This window comes from Melopsittacus undulatus, chromosome Z, assembly GCF_012275295.1.
Source record: "Melopsittacus undulatus isolate bMelUnd1 chromosome Z, bMelUnd1.mat.Z, whole genome shotgun sequence".
Classification (NCBI taxonomy): domain Eukaryota; kingdom Metazoa; phylum Chordata; class Aves; order Psittaciformes; family Psittaculidae; genus Melopsittacus; species Melopsittacus undulatus.
Window position 1 is genome coordinate 19076368 of NC_047557.1, and position 18901 is coordinate 19095268.

An 18901-nucleotide genomic window follows, 5' to 3' on the forward strand; every position below is an offset into this window, starting at 1 on the left:
GGCATCAGCAGATTTACAAAGCATTAAGGTTTTCTATTTATCCAATTTTTCTACTACACTTGTTACCAAAACACTTTAGTGGAATGGGGTAGATGAAAAGCTGTGGACAGTCATTCCAGTTTCCAAAGCAGAACACCAATTCTGTTCACTCCATTTTCAACTACAAGAGATCATCTGAAGAGTTTGAAAAATACTTATTTTGCTTTCACAGGAAAAAATACTTTGGCTGGAACTTTCATGTTAGGATTAACCATGGACAAACGCCATTCTGAGTTCTTAGGAAGTACAGAGTAGGTAATACCTCTACAAAATCCAGTCACTTAAGACTCAAATTTACTTAGAATAACAGATTTACTTAGAATCACAAAATAGTCTGGGTTGGAAGGGATCTCAGGTCATCTTGTCTATCCCTCCTGCAATAAGCAGGGATATTGTCTACTTGTTTAGAATGTGATAGAATGTCACTACAGAAAAATGTAGAATACAAATTTGGAGCCAGCCACCCTATGATTACTTACTTGATTATGTACTCTAACCACACTAATAATTTATTTGAAGAACAGAAAAATAGGAAATAGAAACAAAATTTCAAGTCTGACTTAGAATGAGCTTAAATGAGCTCTTCCCTTCTCCCCCAGAATAGACATCTATGCTTTAGAAAACTGGATTTAAGTTAAGAACTCTTCTAAAGTACCAAGGAATTTCAAGGAAGTTTGGTTTAGCATGCAACTAGTTTCCAAAATTCTTTAGAAATTCTACAGAGGCCTACTTACCATCTGTATTTCAATCTAAAGTGAGTGTCCAGGAATGTATGCCTCCCGGGATTCCAGGTACAAGTCATAGGATATGTGATTTTTGACAGCTGATGTACAATGCAACTTAAGTTCTTGGGCTTCTCTGGGGGCACTGAAGACAAAAAGTTACAAATAATTAACCTATATACACATTTGAATCCAGAAAGAATCACCTAAGTTCCCAATTAGAGCAATTTCTATGAACATCATAAGTATTTATAGTCAGTTTTATTTCTAAAGGAAGGGGCAAAAATTGCTAGCTACTATCCAGCAATGGAAGCCAAGAAGCTTAACCAGCTGCTCTCAAAAGCAACAAGATGTATAAGGAACAAACACTTGATAGTAAGGAGTAGCACAGATTTCTCACTGAGGCAGAAAACCTGGTATCATCTACATCTATTTTAATTCATACGCTAGTGAGCTCTACAGTTGGATTAGTAAATACTGACTTTGCAAATAACCTGAGCTCTAAGGCAATTCTGGATAGGTCTGTTCTCCCCTACCTGAGCTATGGAAGAAGGATGCTTTAGCTGTGAACATGTTCAACAGAGATAAGGGATCTTCATCAATGCACTTCAGTAGTGTATAAGAAAATTTTTCCAAGTGCAACTGAACTATTATTTTTTCTTTCTTAAGAATGGCATACAGTAAGTTTGTTTCTAGCTCTTAGAATACCACTTTATTTATAAGAGTATAAGGTACTTGAACTTGATTTTCTTTCCAGCAGAATGCTATTTTCAACAGAGCTATCTTATGAATATATGGGTTTGTTCCTGTGTAGTTGTATTATTCTCAAACTTGTTACATTGTTTACAGATTTTTTTAACTGATAGTACAAAAATATAGTAGCTTTAAAAACAAATGCATCTCAAGACTCGTAGGTGAATTACAACTGTAGAATGTTATCTGTACTGTCATTCAGATTATAATCTTAGGAATCTGTCCTCACCTTTCCATATATTTTGCCTGATGAATCTTTCATGGTAAGAAATTTACTCGTCAGAATTTGAAAAATAATTTTTTTTTTTGTGAAAGTATTTTGTAACTCGTTAGAACCACACTAGCTTAAATTGTGAACTCTACCCAGGCTTTTGTACACAGACCATGCAACACCTGCAATACCTTTTCCTAACACTAGGCGGCAAAAATAAGTCATCAGCTATTCATACTCTGTTATTAAGGACACCTGAACACTTTATAAACTGCCCACCAACTAATTACATCATATATTAAGGTATTCATGTTACTTTCTCAAGATCCCAGTCTTGTCTCAAAGAGTACTTGCATGCTCAGAGCTATGCAAGTGCTATCATGCTTGAACAAGGAAAGTTTATAATTAGTTGTAAGTATTTTCCTCTGTACTGAGGTAATTCAAAGAATAGGTTCCAATCTTAAGGCAGTTGAGGTTAGTTTTAGTGACACAGATAGACTAAAAATTCTTCACAAAGTTAATGAAGAAAACATTAATTTCAAAGTGGTATGATGAAAGCAGGACATACCACCTGCTTTTATTTCCTTGAATTCTGACACAGAAGCAAGAAGAAAAAGTTAATTTACTTCCTAGGAGTTGTTTCAGTTAAATTTATATCTTTCTGTAATCTACATTTTCCTTCTTTGACATTTTTTCTACTGTTTTCTATTATTCTGCTTTCTTCCTATTTCAACACAAACACTCCAGAGTATTTTCTATTTTTTTAAATAGAAATCACTATTCTGTGCACATTTACAAGATCTTATGTCAGGTAATTTGACAATGCTTTTATACAGTTATCCAGGAACTGAGGGAATGAAGTGTCTCAAGATATGCACACTTACTATTGTTTGCATTTTCTTCCCTGTTTCTCAGAAACTTTTTTTTTAAGTAGAATAAAAGGCAAGAAAAATGGTACTTACAGCCTACTGTAACTGTAATTCCATAAATGTTCTGCTCAATCTGTCCATCTGCTAAAATGTTGCATGTCAGAGGAGTAGCTAGTGAAGAAGTATCATTAAAAGTGACACTGGAAACTGTTCTATTTATTTCACGATACTGTTCTTTAGGTACCACTCTATTTTTAATTTTCCAAATAATCTGACTAGCATAGATATTGCCAAAGTCCAGACAACTCTCATTCAAAATGCATAATGCTGTGAAATTGGAACCAAGGGCCAATACAGGAGACTCTGGGATGATGTGACCACATGACTGTACAAGTCCACCTGAAACTAAAAAGAATTGCATCTTTATTAAAAAAGACAGAACATTCCATAATATTGCTGATACAACACCTGTGTAACATTAAATATACTACATGTGTTTAAGCAGGAAATTAATTAATTACTTGACAGTTATAAACCTGAAATCAATTAGTGGACCACCAAGCAGATCTAAAGAGCAAAATCAGTGTAGTCCTAGGCTTTGCAAAAGCATTTTACCATGCAAGAAAAGCTCTATTAACAAACAGGGGCCTTTAGAGAGAGAGGAGAGCAAAGGACTGAATGCTTACTATGTTTTGAAGGAGAAGGGTAATATAGTTGACATGACTGGGATAAGTGTGCACCTTTGGTGTGGTGAACTAGTTTTTGAAGAATTGCATGCAAACAGTTAAATATTTGAGTTGTCAATTTCAAAAAATTCAGTGGGCATACTGTATTTGGTAACTATAGTGAACTCTTCACATTTTATAGTATCTTTTTACTAATGAACTTCAATACAACAACAAAATTGTGACCACTGCTACAGATGCACATGAAAAATGTCAAGTTCTAAGGATGAAATAGACAACTGAAATACTGCCTTGAATCAACAGCCATACTAAACATATTGAGGATGATCATTTTCAACACAACAGCAATGGCCCACAGCTCTGAATTGATCATAGAGCCTACTATGCTAGTTCAATGGTAGGTTATTGCTTTAACAGCATTCAGTTTGACCAATACATGCTTTCATTTACATAGCATTTGGCATATGTGAAATTAAATTTCAGTTTGCTACAATGACAGCCCCAGTGAGGACAGTGGAACTAAAGCAACCTTCCAGCAACCAAAGTCACTCTTCATTCTTTGTACACAGATGACTAATGAATAGAAGCAGAAGTTCTGATTTAACATGCATTATTTTAACACTTTTAAGAGCAAAGACTAGTCTCCCTATCTAATACATCTTGCTTTCTGCCTTCATCTCACAAGTAAGCAGGACATGCTTCAAGCATTAAATTAAGCAAGTCTCTTGCATTTGAGACAGAGAAGTCTTACCTTTAAGAGAACAGATGCTCAAGAATAGATATAAGCTGTGGGCCACCCAGTTCCACCCAGAAAACATTCTGCACAGAATTCCTGTAACAGAGAAAAATATATATACTTAATTTAGATTATTACTTGTCACTTCAGATCACTGTCAAATTCAGATTTGCATTTGGTCTATGACAATTTCTTAAGTACACACATTTCTTTCTCTGAAATAGTATATTCTCACTCTAGAGAAACAGTGGGCATACAATTTCCATTTTGCTTACTGCTGTAACAAAATACAGTGTCTACTTAAGACAACTGATGCAGTTTAAAGCCTCTTTAAAGCAGTTACAAATTTAAGAAACACATCAGTTTAAGGTTTTTGTGCAGTATATAGGAACAAAGTTCACTGAAACTTCTGCAGGAGGTTCACATAGAATAGAGAGCACAACACTGTGGCTCAGGTTTTGAAATTGAACCCTATGAATTCGATTATGGTTGCTATACTTACGTAGCTTTGAAGTGCAGTGATATAAATGCTTTGCTTAAGGTTCACAACTCACCCCAAAACCATGCATCTCATTCACAAGAGTGACTTAAAATACATGCAAGAATTACAAAGTTCAATGCTTCCATATCAGGAATCATATAGTGTTGCTACTATAGAAAAAGCACTAACAAGCCTTCAAAATCTTACAAGGGAGTTCACAGTTCCTCAGAAACTGTAAAGTTTTTTTAACATTTTATGTTCTTTATTTCTGTATTGTAGCAAAGCTCACTTGTTCTCCATTTTGACAATTCTACAGAACAGATCAGAGAAACAGAAGTGTTCAGAGTAGCTTCCACTCCAGTTGTTTTGAAGCCACAAAAGTATCCTCTGGATTTCTCAACTTGCAATTTTATAAAGCAGCTCTCAATTACTAAAAGCAAGTGACCATTCTCTAGTCATATTATTGGTAGTTACACTTAGGCATCTTTACAGGAAGATCAGCTTAGTCAAGCTAGACATTAAGTCCACAACCTGATTTCTAGAAGCAGACTTCATACTATTCTTATAGCTAGAAACTAAAGATAAATTTCTGTGCTTACTATGATTTAAGATGATATTGCCTGTAGTAACCCTGCTTCTGTAGTTTTATTTTCATTGACCTGACAAAGCTTCTTTGGAAAGCTGTATTCTGAACTTCAGCCCTACAGAAGGCAACTCACTAAGTTTTTAGGAATTTCACAGTTCCCTACAAAGGAAAATTTAACTGTTACATTTACTATTACCAGAAGGACAAGAAACTGCAGTTTATGGTAGGAAATACTCTTTTAATTTGATTGCATGTAGTTTAGTTTGCAATAATGGCAGAGAGACACAGGGCATTTCATAAAGATCAATAACATTAGACATTTTAGCACTGATGTATCAGTAACAAGCTAGAAACTCATTCCTTAGGTATCAGCACATACAAGCATTTTCTTTTCCCAAAAAATCAAGATTAACATTATAATGTAAAGAAAATCTTTATTCATAAGACTTAGAAACAAACAACTAAAGCCAATCTGAAACATTTACAGCAGTCTTTGTAGGACTCAGCAATGTAGATGTGTTTCAGTTACACCTAAAATAATAGCAATCAGAATCACTCAACAGTATATTTGCATCTGTACTTGTAAGTTCATCACTCAAAACCTACCAACATATTCTACATAGAAATTTAATACTAGAAATATTGCTGATTAGAAGATTTGACAAATATGTTAAGAAGCATTAATATATGTGTCACTAGAGGTTGTTTGGAACTGTAGTTATATGAAGTTTAGAATCAAAAGGCTATTCATTTTTTCTGTGTTACACTCAAGTACTCTCACTGGGATGGATATGAAAACCATTATGCAGTTTCAAGTGGAGTACATGTTGAGATATTTATTACAAGCACACAGTAAGAGAACTAAACCAATTGATTTTTTATTATTATGGATGTAAAGTCTTCTAACATCTGAAAAATAAGGTTTCTGTTCACTCATTCATTTTAAAGTCCGAAGTGGTTTCACAAATTTTAACAGATTCATACAGTGAATACACCCAAACTCAGATGAGCATTCTTTTTTTCTTCTGGTCTTCAGACTCTGAATAGAACTAGCACACAGGAATTTATTTTAGTGTCTTGACTTACTCTAACATTTATCAGAAATACTGATAGCTTGTTGTCAACCTAAAGCTTGTTGTGCTCTATTAAAGACAGAGCTTCAGATTTTTTTTTTAATTTTATTTAAGCAACGTTCTGTTACTGCTATTTAGTTTAACAATCTGTGCTGCAGAAGATCTGAAACTCATGAGAACCCTAAGGCAACTACAAGCTAGGTGGAAAGAAGCAGCAACTCCCCTCCCTTCTAACTGCTAAAAGTTGCAGAACAGCAGAAGCTGCTTCCATAGTGAAAGAGGAAAGACTGAAGCACATACAAAAAAGCAAAACCAAGAGTTTTTAAAAAGAATGTTCACTACAGCATTTCTCTCCCATTTGGCATCTCAACTGATGAGACGTTAGAATAATGGCACATCAGCTAAGGTAAATATTATATCATTACAAAGTATTAATTTTCTTTCTGGTAGTGATTTATTTCTGGTTAAATTGTATTTTCACAAAACTACTCAGGAACTGCTGGTTTTAAAATCCTAGTAAGTATGGCTCAGGTTAATACAAAAATACTATGAAGCACCTGAAAGAACATAAAAGTCAACACTGAGTTAATAACAGACTCAACAGAAATAATAAGAATTATCACATACTTTGCTCTAAAGTATAATGTTTTTCAGAACAAATCAAAATAAGATGACTTCACCTTTTAAAATGTTATTTCTATATCCTACTGTCTTCCAGACCTCAAAGACAAGATTTTGGGAGGATGAAGTCCAAATCTCTACTACTTTGGAGTTTGTGAAGTTTAGTATTTGTTTTGAGTGAGCAAAGAAACCATCCACAGTTTATAGCACTTATTCTACCACACTCAGCTCCTGAAAGGCAAGCAAAGTAAGACTAACACTCCATCACCTGCAATGGGAAGTCCAGAAGAAAGCCCACCTACCTACAGCACAGGAAACAAACAGCTGTGACTATGGTGTCCAGATCACACTACAGTTCAGCATTCATCTGCTGCTAGGTTGTTCTGATACATTTTACTTCCTCCTCCCTGATCAATGCAGTTTGAAGCTACACACTCTGAACCCATGAAGGGGCTATTGCCTTCTAATGTGTGCTGCTTTTTAAAACATTAGTCTTTCTGGCCTTTACAAGGCTGATTCCTAACTGAAATTTAGTTCTACACTAAGCAGTTCCATCCATTTTGCCCAGGTGAAAGCCATAAAAAAATAAAAAAAATGATGGGGCTTATAACCAACAAAACAAGGAATCATAATTCAGATTAGAGTGAGGAAGAGAGCTCTGTGGAAACCAATGTTTTCTAATCTGAGCATATAAGGATGCTCAGGTGCAGAAACCCTGCATAAAATCGATAATAAAACTTTGAAACATAGTGCCATCCCCATTACGCAAAACAAATGCTGCTAAAACATAACTACTTCAAATCAGACTAAGCTGCAAGTTTGGACGGCACAAAATTCAATAGTTTCAGCAGTTATGCAGCACAGCCAGAAGTTTTATAGGCTAGTGTAGTGTTATCAGGAACCTAAGCTGAAAGTTTATAACCAGATGTTAAACTAACACTGAAGGAGCTGTTTTTTGGGTTTTAATTTTGTTAAGAGAAGTCAAATCAACATTTTATCTATACTATGTAGTTGTTGAGGACCACTAAGTGGAAAGGAAAGGGAGACAGAAACTGATGTTAGAAGTTTGTCAGGTTACTTCCATAGTTAAGCTTGCCGAAGTGGCAAAGGACCAAAGTCCATCAAAATACTACACCGTAAAACCAACATAGTCAATTTAGAACTGCTGATGATGACAGAGCTTAACTCACAGAACATAAATTATCTTAGGAAAAAAAATTGTTAAAACATTGTTATTACTTCAACAGAAAACCTCATATGCCATGACATCACCCCATTTAATTTCCAAATCATTAAGCTTCACATCCTGCTATGTTTTGAAAGAAAAGCAGTTAGCCTGTATGCCTGAAGCTTAAACTGATGCTTCAGGAAGCATGCTATAAAAAGCCAGTAGCAACCCTAAAATCAAGCTTTATATGAACAAAGTAGCTCATTGAGTTTTATGGCTAAACTATGAGTAAAAGCTTTTAAAAAAATATCAGGCGTTCATATAAAGCAATTATGACTACTTATTCTGAGCAACTGAGAAAAGCCTTACAAATTATTCTGATTTCATAGATCATGAAAACTACCCCAAACTTAATACAGGTGTATGCCATATGATGAGTTACCATCTTTCAGTTTCAGAGAGGTGACAATTACTGTCCAAGTGACCTACAAATGACAATTTCAGTTTAAGAGAAATAGCCAAAATAACATCTTATTGCTAGCAAAGCCAACTTGCAAGCTGGGAGAGAGAACACACAACCACCACAGGAAGGTGTTACGTCTATTAAGGCTCATTATCACATCAATCACAGAAGCCAAAAGGTTGCTGACAACTGGATTTCCAGAAATGCCCCCCCCCAAAAAAAAAAAAAATCTGAGAGCTTACAGCTTCAAGTGGTAAGAATCCATGTAGCTCAAAAAGACAGAGCAAGTGATACTGCACATAGCAGTAGCATTGCTTGAGGTTTAATAACAGGCCAGGTACTACTGAAAGCCCACCTAAAACCTCTAACTATTTAAATGGAATTTTGATTACCCAGTCTGTAACTACTTTCTAATTAGAAGTATTTAATCTGCAAGCTTCCTTCCTTTCTCCAAACCTACTTCCTTCTCGAAAACATCTGAGACTCAAAAAAAACCCTAACACCTCTAAAAGAATCACTTGAAAATCTTCTGTAACACTATATGCACAGAATACTTTGAAATTCTTTTTCACATTTAAAATACCTACACACAAATGATATCTTTGTCTCTTTCATGAAACAGGTAAGGGATTACTCCACATTACTAATTCCTTTTGTTTTAGAAGGAAACTTCTCCCTACATCCAGGGTTTTAGTATAGCACTCAGAATAAAAAAAAAAAAAAAAAAAAAAGCAGCACAGATTAAAATTATTTAAATACTTCATCAGAGCACTAAATATTTGCTTGTAAGAATTACATTGCTCTTTCTGGTGTCTTCTAAAGTTGCAGATTACTTTCTCTGAAATAATTTGGATTTTTCTCTTTGCAAGTAGCAAGCAGCTTTAGTCTAAAAGGCAAATGACCTTACACAAAACAATGTTTTACCGTTCTGTGTTCTCAGTTTAAAGTCAAACCTGCAAGACTGACAAGCACCAATGCTGGTACTCCAATTCAGATAGTTCTGGATAATATAAGAATCCTTCTACAGAAACTGGCCAAGAAGTTTATTTTCATGCAACTACGCAAGTGCTAATTCTCCAGGAAAGCAGCACTGGAGACACTGTATCTCCATTTTGTATACACACTTACACATGTGCATATGTACTTCTTCTCACCCCTCAATTGTATTTATAGGCTTTCCTTAAAGAGATCACATTTCTAGACATGTAAACAAGACCCAAATATTTTTTAGTACTTTACTTTTAGGAAAAAAATCTCAAATTTTCATCATCCTCTACTACTGTCTTATTGTCATACACCAACATACAGGTTAAAAATTTAAGTTTAGAAGTTACATGCTTTCAAAATCCCGTTTACATATTATTTCTCTGCAAGTAACAGTATTTAGGAAGAGTAATACAAATTTTATGTTCTATAGGGGAAAGAGGATAAAAGAACCTGCAACTCTCAAAAGTACCCAAACTCTTCAGGTTGTTTCCCAACCACTTCTCAGGTCACTGACGACTTAATTACAACCCAACATAATTCTATTACCAGGTTTCTCCTTCAGAAATGTCTCAGAAGTAATAAGCAGCCACCAGCTGGCAATCACCTGTCAACCTAAAACAACGATGAAAACAGAGTGGGATTTATTCTCCTCCGTGCTGCCAGCACACTTGGCAGACTGCTTTCCTTTGTGCCTCAGTTTCAACATCTGCAAGATGAAAATAATGGCTCCGTTTTTCTTAGGAAGAGCGTCAGAGACCCGCTGCAAGGATGACTGGAGCTCATCGGAAGTTAGCAGGCGACCTACGCTGCTCCCTGTACCCGCTCCTCCCTAATTCTTCAGGGAATCGCCCCACGTGTAAACTGAAGTGTGCCTTTCTTTCAAGGCCAGCGGTTTTCTACCTTCTGGTCTACAAGCAACAAGAACGTGCCATTTGTGGTGAAGGCAATAAAATATAACGCTTTTCAACAAGAAAACGCCTGCCGATAATATGGCCAAGCTTATCAGAGTCGAGAAAGCCCGAAAGACATTGTAAGGGTCGCAGCACGTCTATTAATTAAATTAATTAAAACTGCCAGCATGAACAGCCCCTGCACTAGAGAAAACCCCAGCTAATCTTCAGTTTTACCCTTCGGGCTACGGCAGCGGGTCAGTAAAACTGTACCAAAACAGGGGAAGGGCAGCAGATGGGGCAACCCCAGCAACTGGTACCACACACACCGGCAAGAAGGGGGCCACGACCGCCCCTCAGGCCCGACACCGAGGAGGCCCCGGCGGCCCGCTAGGCCATGTTGCATTTTGAGCCCCAGCGCCGTCAGTGCCCGCCGAAGGCAGCTGAGACTCCTCTGCGGGGCACCCTGGCCCCAGCACAGGCGAGGACGAGAAAGGCTGCACCCGGACGCCCCCGCCACCGGGGGCAATGCGAAGGATGGGCTCGGAAGCGAGCGGCGCAGGGCTGCCGTCGTCGCCTCAGTCAGTCCTGGCCAAGCGCCCACCCCTCCGCCTTCCCCGCCCCCGGTGCACGGCTCGGCCTGCGGAGCCCGACTATAGCCAGTAGGGGAAGAACGGGCCAGCGCGGCCAGCGCCGGCGGATGCCCCTCGGGAAGAGATGCGCACACAGGCGGCGAGGACGCTGGGAAGGGGGTTAAGAAAAGGGTGCACCGCCAGCGGCCGCAAGCCTCGTGAACCGCCTGCCGCCTCCGCCCGGTCCTCACCTGCTGGCGCTGCCGCCGCCTCACGGCACCGCCGCCTCACCGACAGACCCTAAATAACAGCCCCGCCGCTCCGCGCCATCCCGCCGCCGGCCCGCACACCCTGCCCCACGCCCGTTCACGCTCCCCTTGCCCCCCCGCGCCCTTCCCTCCACGGTTCGCGCCGCCATTGGAGGACGGTGCCGTGACGTTACCGAAAGGGGGCGGGGGGCGGAGCTTCCCGTAACGCGCCGGCCGGTGCCAGAATCGCGGTCGCAAGGGGCGGTGGCGGCCTGTGAGGGGAGGGGAGGAGAGGAGGGTGAGCCGCTCCTTGCGCCATCCGCCCCACGGTGCTCCCCCCCGGCCGCGGCTCCTGAACAAGCACATCCCGCACGAGTTCCCCTCAACCTGGGTTTAGAGTGGGAGAGGAGCTGCAGAGTTCCACTGCCGGGGGGGCGCAGCCGCGGGACTCCCAGCTGAGGAGAGCCGGCCCCTGCCCGCGCCGACGGCGGCGAAGCCTCTTAAATCTATTCCGGGCCCTCAGCAGACCGGGGTGCGCTCCTCCCGGGCAGGCCTGAGGAGCCGGCAGCCGCCCCAGCGTTTCGCAAGGCTCCCGAGGGAGCGGGCAGCTGGAGAATGCTCTTATCGACAGCAGCCGAGTTAGCAGAGCGTTGTTATCGAGAGCGGTCCCGAGAAAAGTGTTCTTGGAAGGCTGGGTTGCTGGGATATGTTCCTTAAATAGATCGTTCATGTGATCGGGATCCAGGGAAGCCCCTGGGTTCCCCCGATGGTTGTCCTTGGACACCTTTTTCATTCCATAACCCTGAAAAGTGACTTTTGTAAATGAGACACGGTCATGTGCTCTAAGATGTCCTTTTCATTCCAGATTATTTTTTTCCAGTTCACGAGTGAGAAGGAGCATATTTCAGTGGCACATGCACAAACTTGCACCATGCTAAGAGTGTCCAAGTAGGCTGTCTCTAGTCAGGAAAGTGCCAGACATCACTGATGCATGCCAGAGTTGTTTCCTGCCATATGCTTTAGGCTTTTGCCCATTTACTTCTTAGGTTATCTTTGGGCTTGAGAGGGATATGAGAGATACTATATTTTTAGTTACATCTTTAGAGGAACAGGCAGGAAGGCTAGACCAGTAGGGCATCTAGTCCGATATCCTGTTTCAGACACTGGCTGGCATGAGCTGCTAATGAGAAAAGATTAAGAAAAAAGATAATGGAAGATAACCCGTTTCTCACATGTTGTTTGGTTTACTTTCTGAGGTGGCTTAATATACCCAACAAAAATATTGCTGTTACTAGCTCTGAGAATGTATAAGTGGCTGAGAATGTAAGGCTAACTCTGAGAATGTAAGTGACCATTTTAGAGGTCACTTAGTTCCTCTGCTTTCCTCAAGACAAAATTTACGATATGTAAATACTTTCTGATAGGTGTTTATCTAACCTTCAGATTAAATCCATTACTTCTTGTCAGGACTAACAGTTTGTGCTCTTTCTGGCAAACTTAGGTGTTTGTAGTGCTGCTGTTTCTTCCATTGGTAGTCTCCACACTCAATAGACCCAGTCTATTCCATCTTAATAGACTTAATACCCAGTCCATTCCATCTTCTCTTACAGGATTTTTGATGTTCAAACCCTTCTTAATATGTCAGGAAAACTGACATCTGGGGAGTAAGTTTCACAGGTTGTATTATTATTATTATTTTAAAACAAGGCTCTTCAGCATTAGAATTTGTTAATTTGCTTTCTCTTCAGATTATGGTTGCATGGTTACTGTGTTTGTGCTTATGTTTATTTAGGAATACAGTTTGAAAATCACATATATAATTAGTAGATTTCCAGTCTGCACAGATACGTCTGCTTCAGTGCCCTCAAAATACCACTCTTTGGCAACAAAAGGTTAAGTGGAAGCACGATCCAGATGGAGGTACTGAAAAAATAACGTGGTGAGGGTTTTTTGGTTTATTGGTTTGTTTTCCTGTGTGTATGTGTTTTTTCCCTCTTGTTTTACTATACCTTCTGTGTCCTGTAAGATCATTCGAGTTCTGCTGTTAAACGGACATTCCAAGGAGTAGATGCTCAACTCTCCCCCCTCCCCCCCAGCCAACAGAAAGCCTCTTGTGACATTCTTATTCCGAAATCTGATAGCCTGAAGCGATTCCTGGTTTAGTGCCAGAACTTGTAGAACAACACCCCCCTCTTCGAAACCAATCCCGTCTCAGGCCTCACGTACATACGACATGTATTGTAACTCTTCAAATAAGCAAGGGCTCTTGTATTTCACAGGCTATTTATAGACTCAATGTAAAACTATTTCCACATAGTTGAACAGAAGAACAAAACAATTTGTTTGCAGTTGTATTTAATTCTTCTGTATCAGCACAAAATATCATTGATAAAGTAACAATTTGGTTGCTGAAAACCTGGCTGTTCTTACAACATCATTAGACATTCTGTGGTGCAAGCAAGTAAAAACAAGTAAATAGCATTAAGACTGCCATTTGATAGAATCAGGACATTTGGGATCCCATGTGAAGAAACAAGCCCTTCAAGCATGTTGTGAAGTGCCTTTTCTGCACATGGATGATTTCCTGAAAGAGTCCTTAGTGTGATTTACAGCATTATGTTCTTCCCCGTTGATACATATTGTACTGCTGTATACTGCACTGTGTATGCAGAATAGTGCTGATATGTAGGTAATATAAACATCAGTAATTCAAAGTTTCAGACACCCTGACAAATTAAAAATTCTGGTCACATTTTAAAAATGTGCTTACAAATCAATGTTTAAATCTGCACATTGAATTAAGCTTATACGAAATTAGTCTATTCACTAAATATATGAGCAAGAATAAAAGGAACTAACTGTCAGGGAATCCTTGAGGTGAATTATCTATCAGCTCATTTACACTGCGACTTGAGTTCCAACACTGTGCTCAGATCAGGGCTGTATAAGGTATTTCCTAGGTCCCATGGTCCACAGGATATAAGGAGGTGAAGCATGCCTTCATATCCTCTGTTTTTTCAGCCCCAAGAAGAAGGGGATAGCCTGGGAATATGGGGATGGGCAGCAACACTTGGAAAACATTCAGCGATTGGCACTGTTTGACTGTGGGAGAAGAGATATTTTTAGAGATGCTGTTAGAGATTGGCTAGGAACAAACTTGTAGCACTCTTTATTGAGCATTTCAGCAGTTTTGTAACAAGTTGTGACAGACTGCAGTCAGTGCAAAATCTATTAAGTCCTGTAAGAGATGTGCCACAGAGAGGAAAAGATCTTTCTGGAATGTATTGTTGTCTTGGTATAAGGACATGGAGCATCCCATAGATAAATCAAGACTGTGGAAAGATTCCTTGGTCCTGGATACATGTGGTTTTCTTGCAGATGGGTCACTGTCAGAACAGGATTATGGGAAATATTTTCAAAGTCATGGAGCAGCTGAACAAGAAGAACCCCTTTAATGGCAATGTTCTGACCCATGATGAATCAAAGACTTTCTGTGAGATGGCTGAATCACTGTATAGAACTGTTTCTATGGGAAGTTTGGTGGCACAGCCAAACATCTTGCTGAAGTGATGATGTTATCTCAGTCTGTATCACAGGAGTGCTCAACTTGTCAATATGGGTGTCGTTCCATGTCATTACACTCAAGATGGATCTCCATCTTCTGACATTCTTTAACAGTAAGAAGACTCACTCTCACTTTTTTTTCTTTCTTTCCCTCTCCCCCGCCCCCCTCCCCTCACCCCAAGAGAGGAGAGGACTAGTTTTCTAGTCCTTTGGCCCGCCCATCTGGAACGGTAGCAGGCTTCTGTGTTGAAGCCATAGTCTTGTAGGTCATGGAGTCATGGTAAAGTCCCGTGAAGAAGGAGGGAGGCAGGGTGGGAGGCAGCAGAAAGTTAAAAATGGATGATATAACTGCTGAAAATGATGTAGTGAAAGTTATAGCATTTCCCAGCTTTATAACTTGACAAGTATGAGCTGCTGAGAGGCAGCAAAAAACCAGGCTTGGTAATTCATCACTTCCTTTTGTATGAGATTGGAGAATATTGCTTTTTTTTTGCTAGAGTAAGTAGTTATTTGCGATCCTTGTGATAAAGGGGTAAAAGTTGGCCAAAGCAAGCAGCCACTATTGCAATCAACCAAATATGTACAACCTGGGCAAAAGCAAGCCCACTTGATAATTGATGGCACTTGTTACATCAAGCAATGAATGGTGCATATGGCAAGCTTTAGCTTGTTGGAGAGGACTTGAGCTAATTCAGCCTTTGTAATTCTCAGGAATAGGAATGGCAGCACTATGAAGCTGCAAAAGGGCATTTGGAATAGAAAGAAGATCAGTCATAGCCCACTGAAAAATAATGGCACATCTGACAGAGTGGTGTGGAACCTAGCAATCTTCTTGTTTTTGTGAGGTGGAAATTGTACAACTATTGTCATCTTAGACCTAGGCTGGACGTTTTGACATATAGAACATGTTGCTAGATGGTGTTTTTTCCCCCTAAAGGTAATAGGCAGGACAATCAGAAAAAAAGGGGTCTGACCTTCACTGGAAGAACAAAGCCAAAAGTGAAACCAGAAAAAGACTTCTAAATTAAAGAAAGCAGATACAAAATATCAGTGAAGATAAAATAAAAATTCTTAAAAGGCTGAAATTAATCAAACATAGAAAATGTTTGAGTGATACAGTTCACTGCAAAGAAGCACTGATTCAGACTGGTAGCTGGGATGAGCTGAAGGTGTTAGGACATGCTGTGAGCACTTATGCAACATGTGTGAGCTGCCCATGAGTTTAGCATGCTTTTGGCAGCTGTTATAGCTAAAAGGCCTTTGTACTGATGCTACATACACAGCCCAAAGCATAGAATATCCTTGGATAGATGCTTAAGGTAGAACTCTCAGGAAAGTGGACATGGAGGGCCAATTGGGAGTAGCAGAAGACAAACAGAAGATAAACTGTCCTTGGAATAAGTGGATTTGTCTTTCCTACTTGGTCACAAAGACTTCAATGTCTGGTATGGCCAATAACAAATAGCCAAAAAATGTTACTCTGCCTTTAGCTGCTAATTTAGTATTTGGACAAAATAAGGTCATATGTGAAGAACAGCTGAGCTGAGCCTGAATATGGGCTGACAGAAGTGATACTGGCAGTAGAAAAAGGCATGCTGAAAACACTGGTGTGACACCCAGCTCCTGAAGACCTGTTGTAGCATGCTGTAAATGAATCAAGCTATTTTTATGGATGGAAGCATTGCCTTTCTGACACTACAGCTTGTGACTTCTCAGGATGGGATGGTAGACACCTATTGAAGAAACAGTGTATATGGAGCTTGCAAAGAATAAGTCTGCTACAGGCAAACTACTGACAAATCCTTCTTGTATTTTTCCATGCTATAACTACTGTTAGACAGAAATCAATACAGCGAGATACCACTTGATTTCCAGGAAGAGAGCTATCAGCAATGATATATAGTTAATTGCCTTGAAGTGACACATTTTAAAAAAGGGATCTTGACAGCCTTGTGCTGGAAGTTTTCTGCTTGAGCTGTTAAAAAACACAAAAAGCTGGAGCCAGTGGCTACAAATAAGGCTCTGGGACTCATGGGCAAGTACATTCTCATCAGTAAAACTGAAGCCAATTTCTGAATTAGAGAACCCCTCATTCATATCTGCCTTGTACTTTAATAGGCTGGTGCTATTCAAAGCAGCTAAGGCCATGCAAAGAAAAATATATTCATTTCTTATTATTTTACTGCTCGTATCACCAAAAGTGAGTGTATTTATGAGGAAGTGCAATGACTTAATACCACGAAGGATTAAAGACTTGAGAATAGGAACAATGGAAAAAAAGGTAACAAAATTCAGCATGCTAGCTATATTTGTGTGTGAATGCGTAACAAAGAGATAAAAGAAAGGGTATAGGAATTTCTATATGAAACTAGCACAAAAGGGTTGTGTATAGAATGAAGTAAACAACAGAATAAAGGGACAAAGGAGAATATATGCTTTTGGGAATAATTTCCCACTGCTAATACAGACTAGACTGTGGTATAGCTTCCATCAGCTAAAGGTCTTAAATAATTTATGTCTGGATTGAACAATATATTTAGGTACCTGGGAAACTTGTGCATTCACTGGAAGATAAAAGAAGCGATAATGATTTGTATTAGATAATTCATACTACAACTTTATATATGGTATGAAGATATAAAGGTCTTTGCCCCATATGCTTCACTAGCTTTGAGGATCTACTTCGCATTTTACGTTTCTGGTCTCACTGATCTGTATTCTTTCTTCCTTCCTCTACTTTGCCATTATTCTTTACCATTTATTAGGAGTTCTTCCTCTCTTTTATCTACATGTACTCTTTTTCTCCTGTTTCATTGCCAACTTTATTTTCATATTTTTTCCTCTTTTCTGTGCTCCTTTTAACATTAAATAGAGCTGTTATATTTACAATTTGTCCAGAATCAGTCTGTCAAAATAATTTCTTCTAATGGGGGGATGTTAAATGGGCAAGAGTATTTGTGTGTCATAAAATCACTCAGTTGTGACAAAACAGATTCTGCCAAAAATCTGAACAGAGTTCATTTTCCTCTTGTCTCGCCACCTGCAGTAGCAAGTGCTTTGCATTCAGTTTAGCAAACAAAAATTATAGTGGTCATGTGTAAGATGTAGCAAAAACAAACCCAGTTTTTAAGTACTGAAATTCCTCTGTAGGTCAAACAGCAAAAAAGCTTGCTTTAAGAGATTAGCCAGAGAGATGATTCATATGAATCATAGCCTGAAAGCATCTCCTACACTCAGCTGTGAAGCATTCCTTCTAGAGCCAATGCTCCAGTTTAGAAACTGTCATTGTTACTTGAAATTCTGGTATGAATATTTGTAATCAACCTTTTGACTTCCAAGAGCGGAATTTTGCAGTTTTTGTGATTTCTTTTTGGTTTTGTTACAGCACTCAGGTTTCCTAGCCTGGTCTAGGAGCTCGTTGTTGTGCTGGTGTATAAATGTGTGGAACATTCAGAATTCTCAGGAATGATCTGGTAGTTGCTGTCTCTCTGCTCTCCTGCAGTGTTTTAGGTGTCATGCTCTACTTTTTCTGCTTTGTCTCCTTTGATGGTTTGATGATGGTTTTTTTTTCTTTCTATTTCTCTCTCTTTTTTTTTTTTTCTTCTTGCTCACTCCACTGAATTTCCTTCCCTTGACTTTTGCATATGGCTTTATTTAGTGTCATCTGGGGTATGTCCCAGTGTCAGGAAGCAAATTTGGGAAGATGCACTGGTGTCACAGTCTGTGATATATAGGAACCCTTGACACGGACAGAAGTACTAGGAGCAGACAGAAACAGGGAAGAAAATGAAGATGTAATTAACAAGCTACTGCCCCCACTGCCTGAATTAGGACTTGGTGGCAGGCAGAAACTAGTACCTCACATACAGATGAGCTATTGACTGTATGGTGATGGGATCTTGCCTCTTGGGAAGCAGCAGTTCCTGGCTCCTGCTGACTTCCTTCCAGCAAGTTCAACTGCTGACTTAGAAAAGAAAAATACAATCTGACATACAATCTTTGACAAGTTGCTGACCCTTGTATCTGAGGGATGAGAGGAAACTGTTCTTGGTATTCACACAGTGCTGCTCTCTATAAGCAGTAATTCTTTGTCAACAGCCTTAAAAAAAAAAAAAGGTGTCTGGGTGGAAGACAGAAAGTTCAGCCTCATTTCTGTGTAAGAAGTCGCTTTTACAGATGACTGAATTCAGCTGTGTCTGGGGTGAATGTAACAATTGTTTAATAATGTGAAA

General features: G+C 39.3%; 1 protein-coding gene across 1 annotated transcript in view; it reads right to left on the minus strand.

The window, feature by feature from the left end:
• The window catches only part of IL6ST (interleukin 6 cytokine family signal transducer), a 34323-nt gene extending 23136 nt beyond the window's left edge, over nt 1-11187 (minus strand). The window contains exons 1-4 of the mRNA XM_005151945.3: nt 11109-11187; nt 4032-4112; nt 2688-2999; nt 774-906 (exon numbers count right to left, since the gene is read on the minus strand). Of these exons, the coding sequence (XP_005152002.1) occupies nt 774-906; nt 2688-2999; nt 4032-4098 (512 nt within the window). The 5' untranslated portion in view covers nt 4099-4112; nt 11109-11187. The remainder of the gene's footprint in view (nt 1-773; nt 907-2687; nt 3000-4031; nt 4113-11108) is intronic.
• Between the last annotated feature and the right edge of the window lie 7714 nt (nt 11188-18901).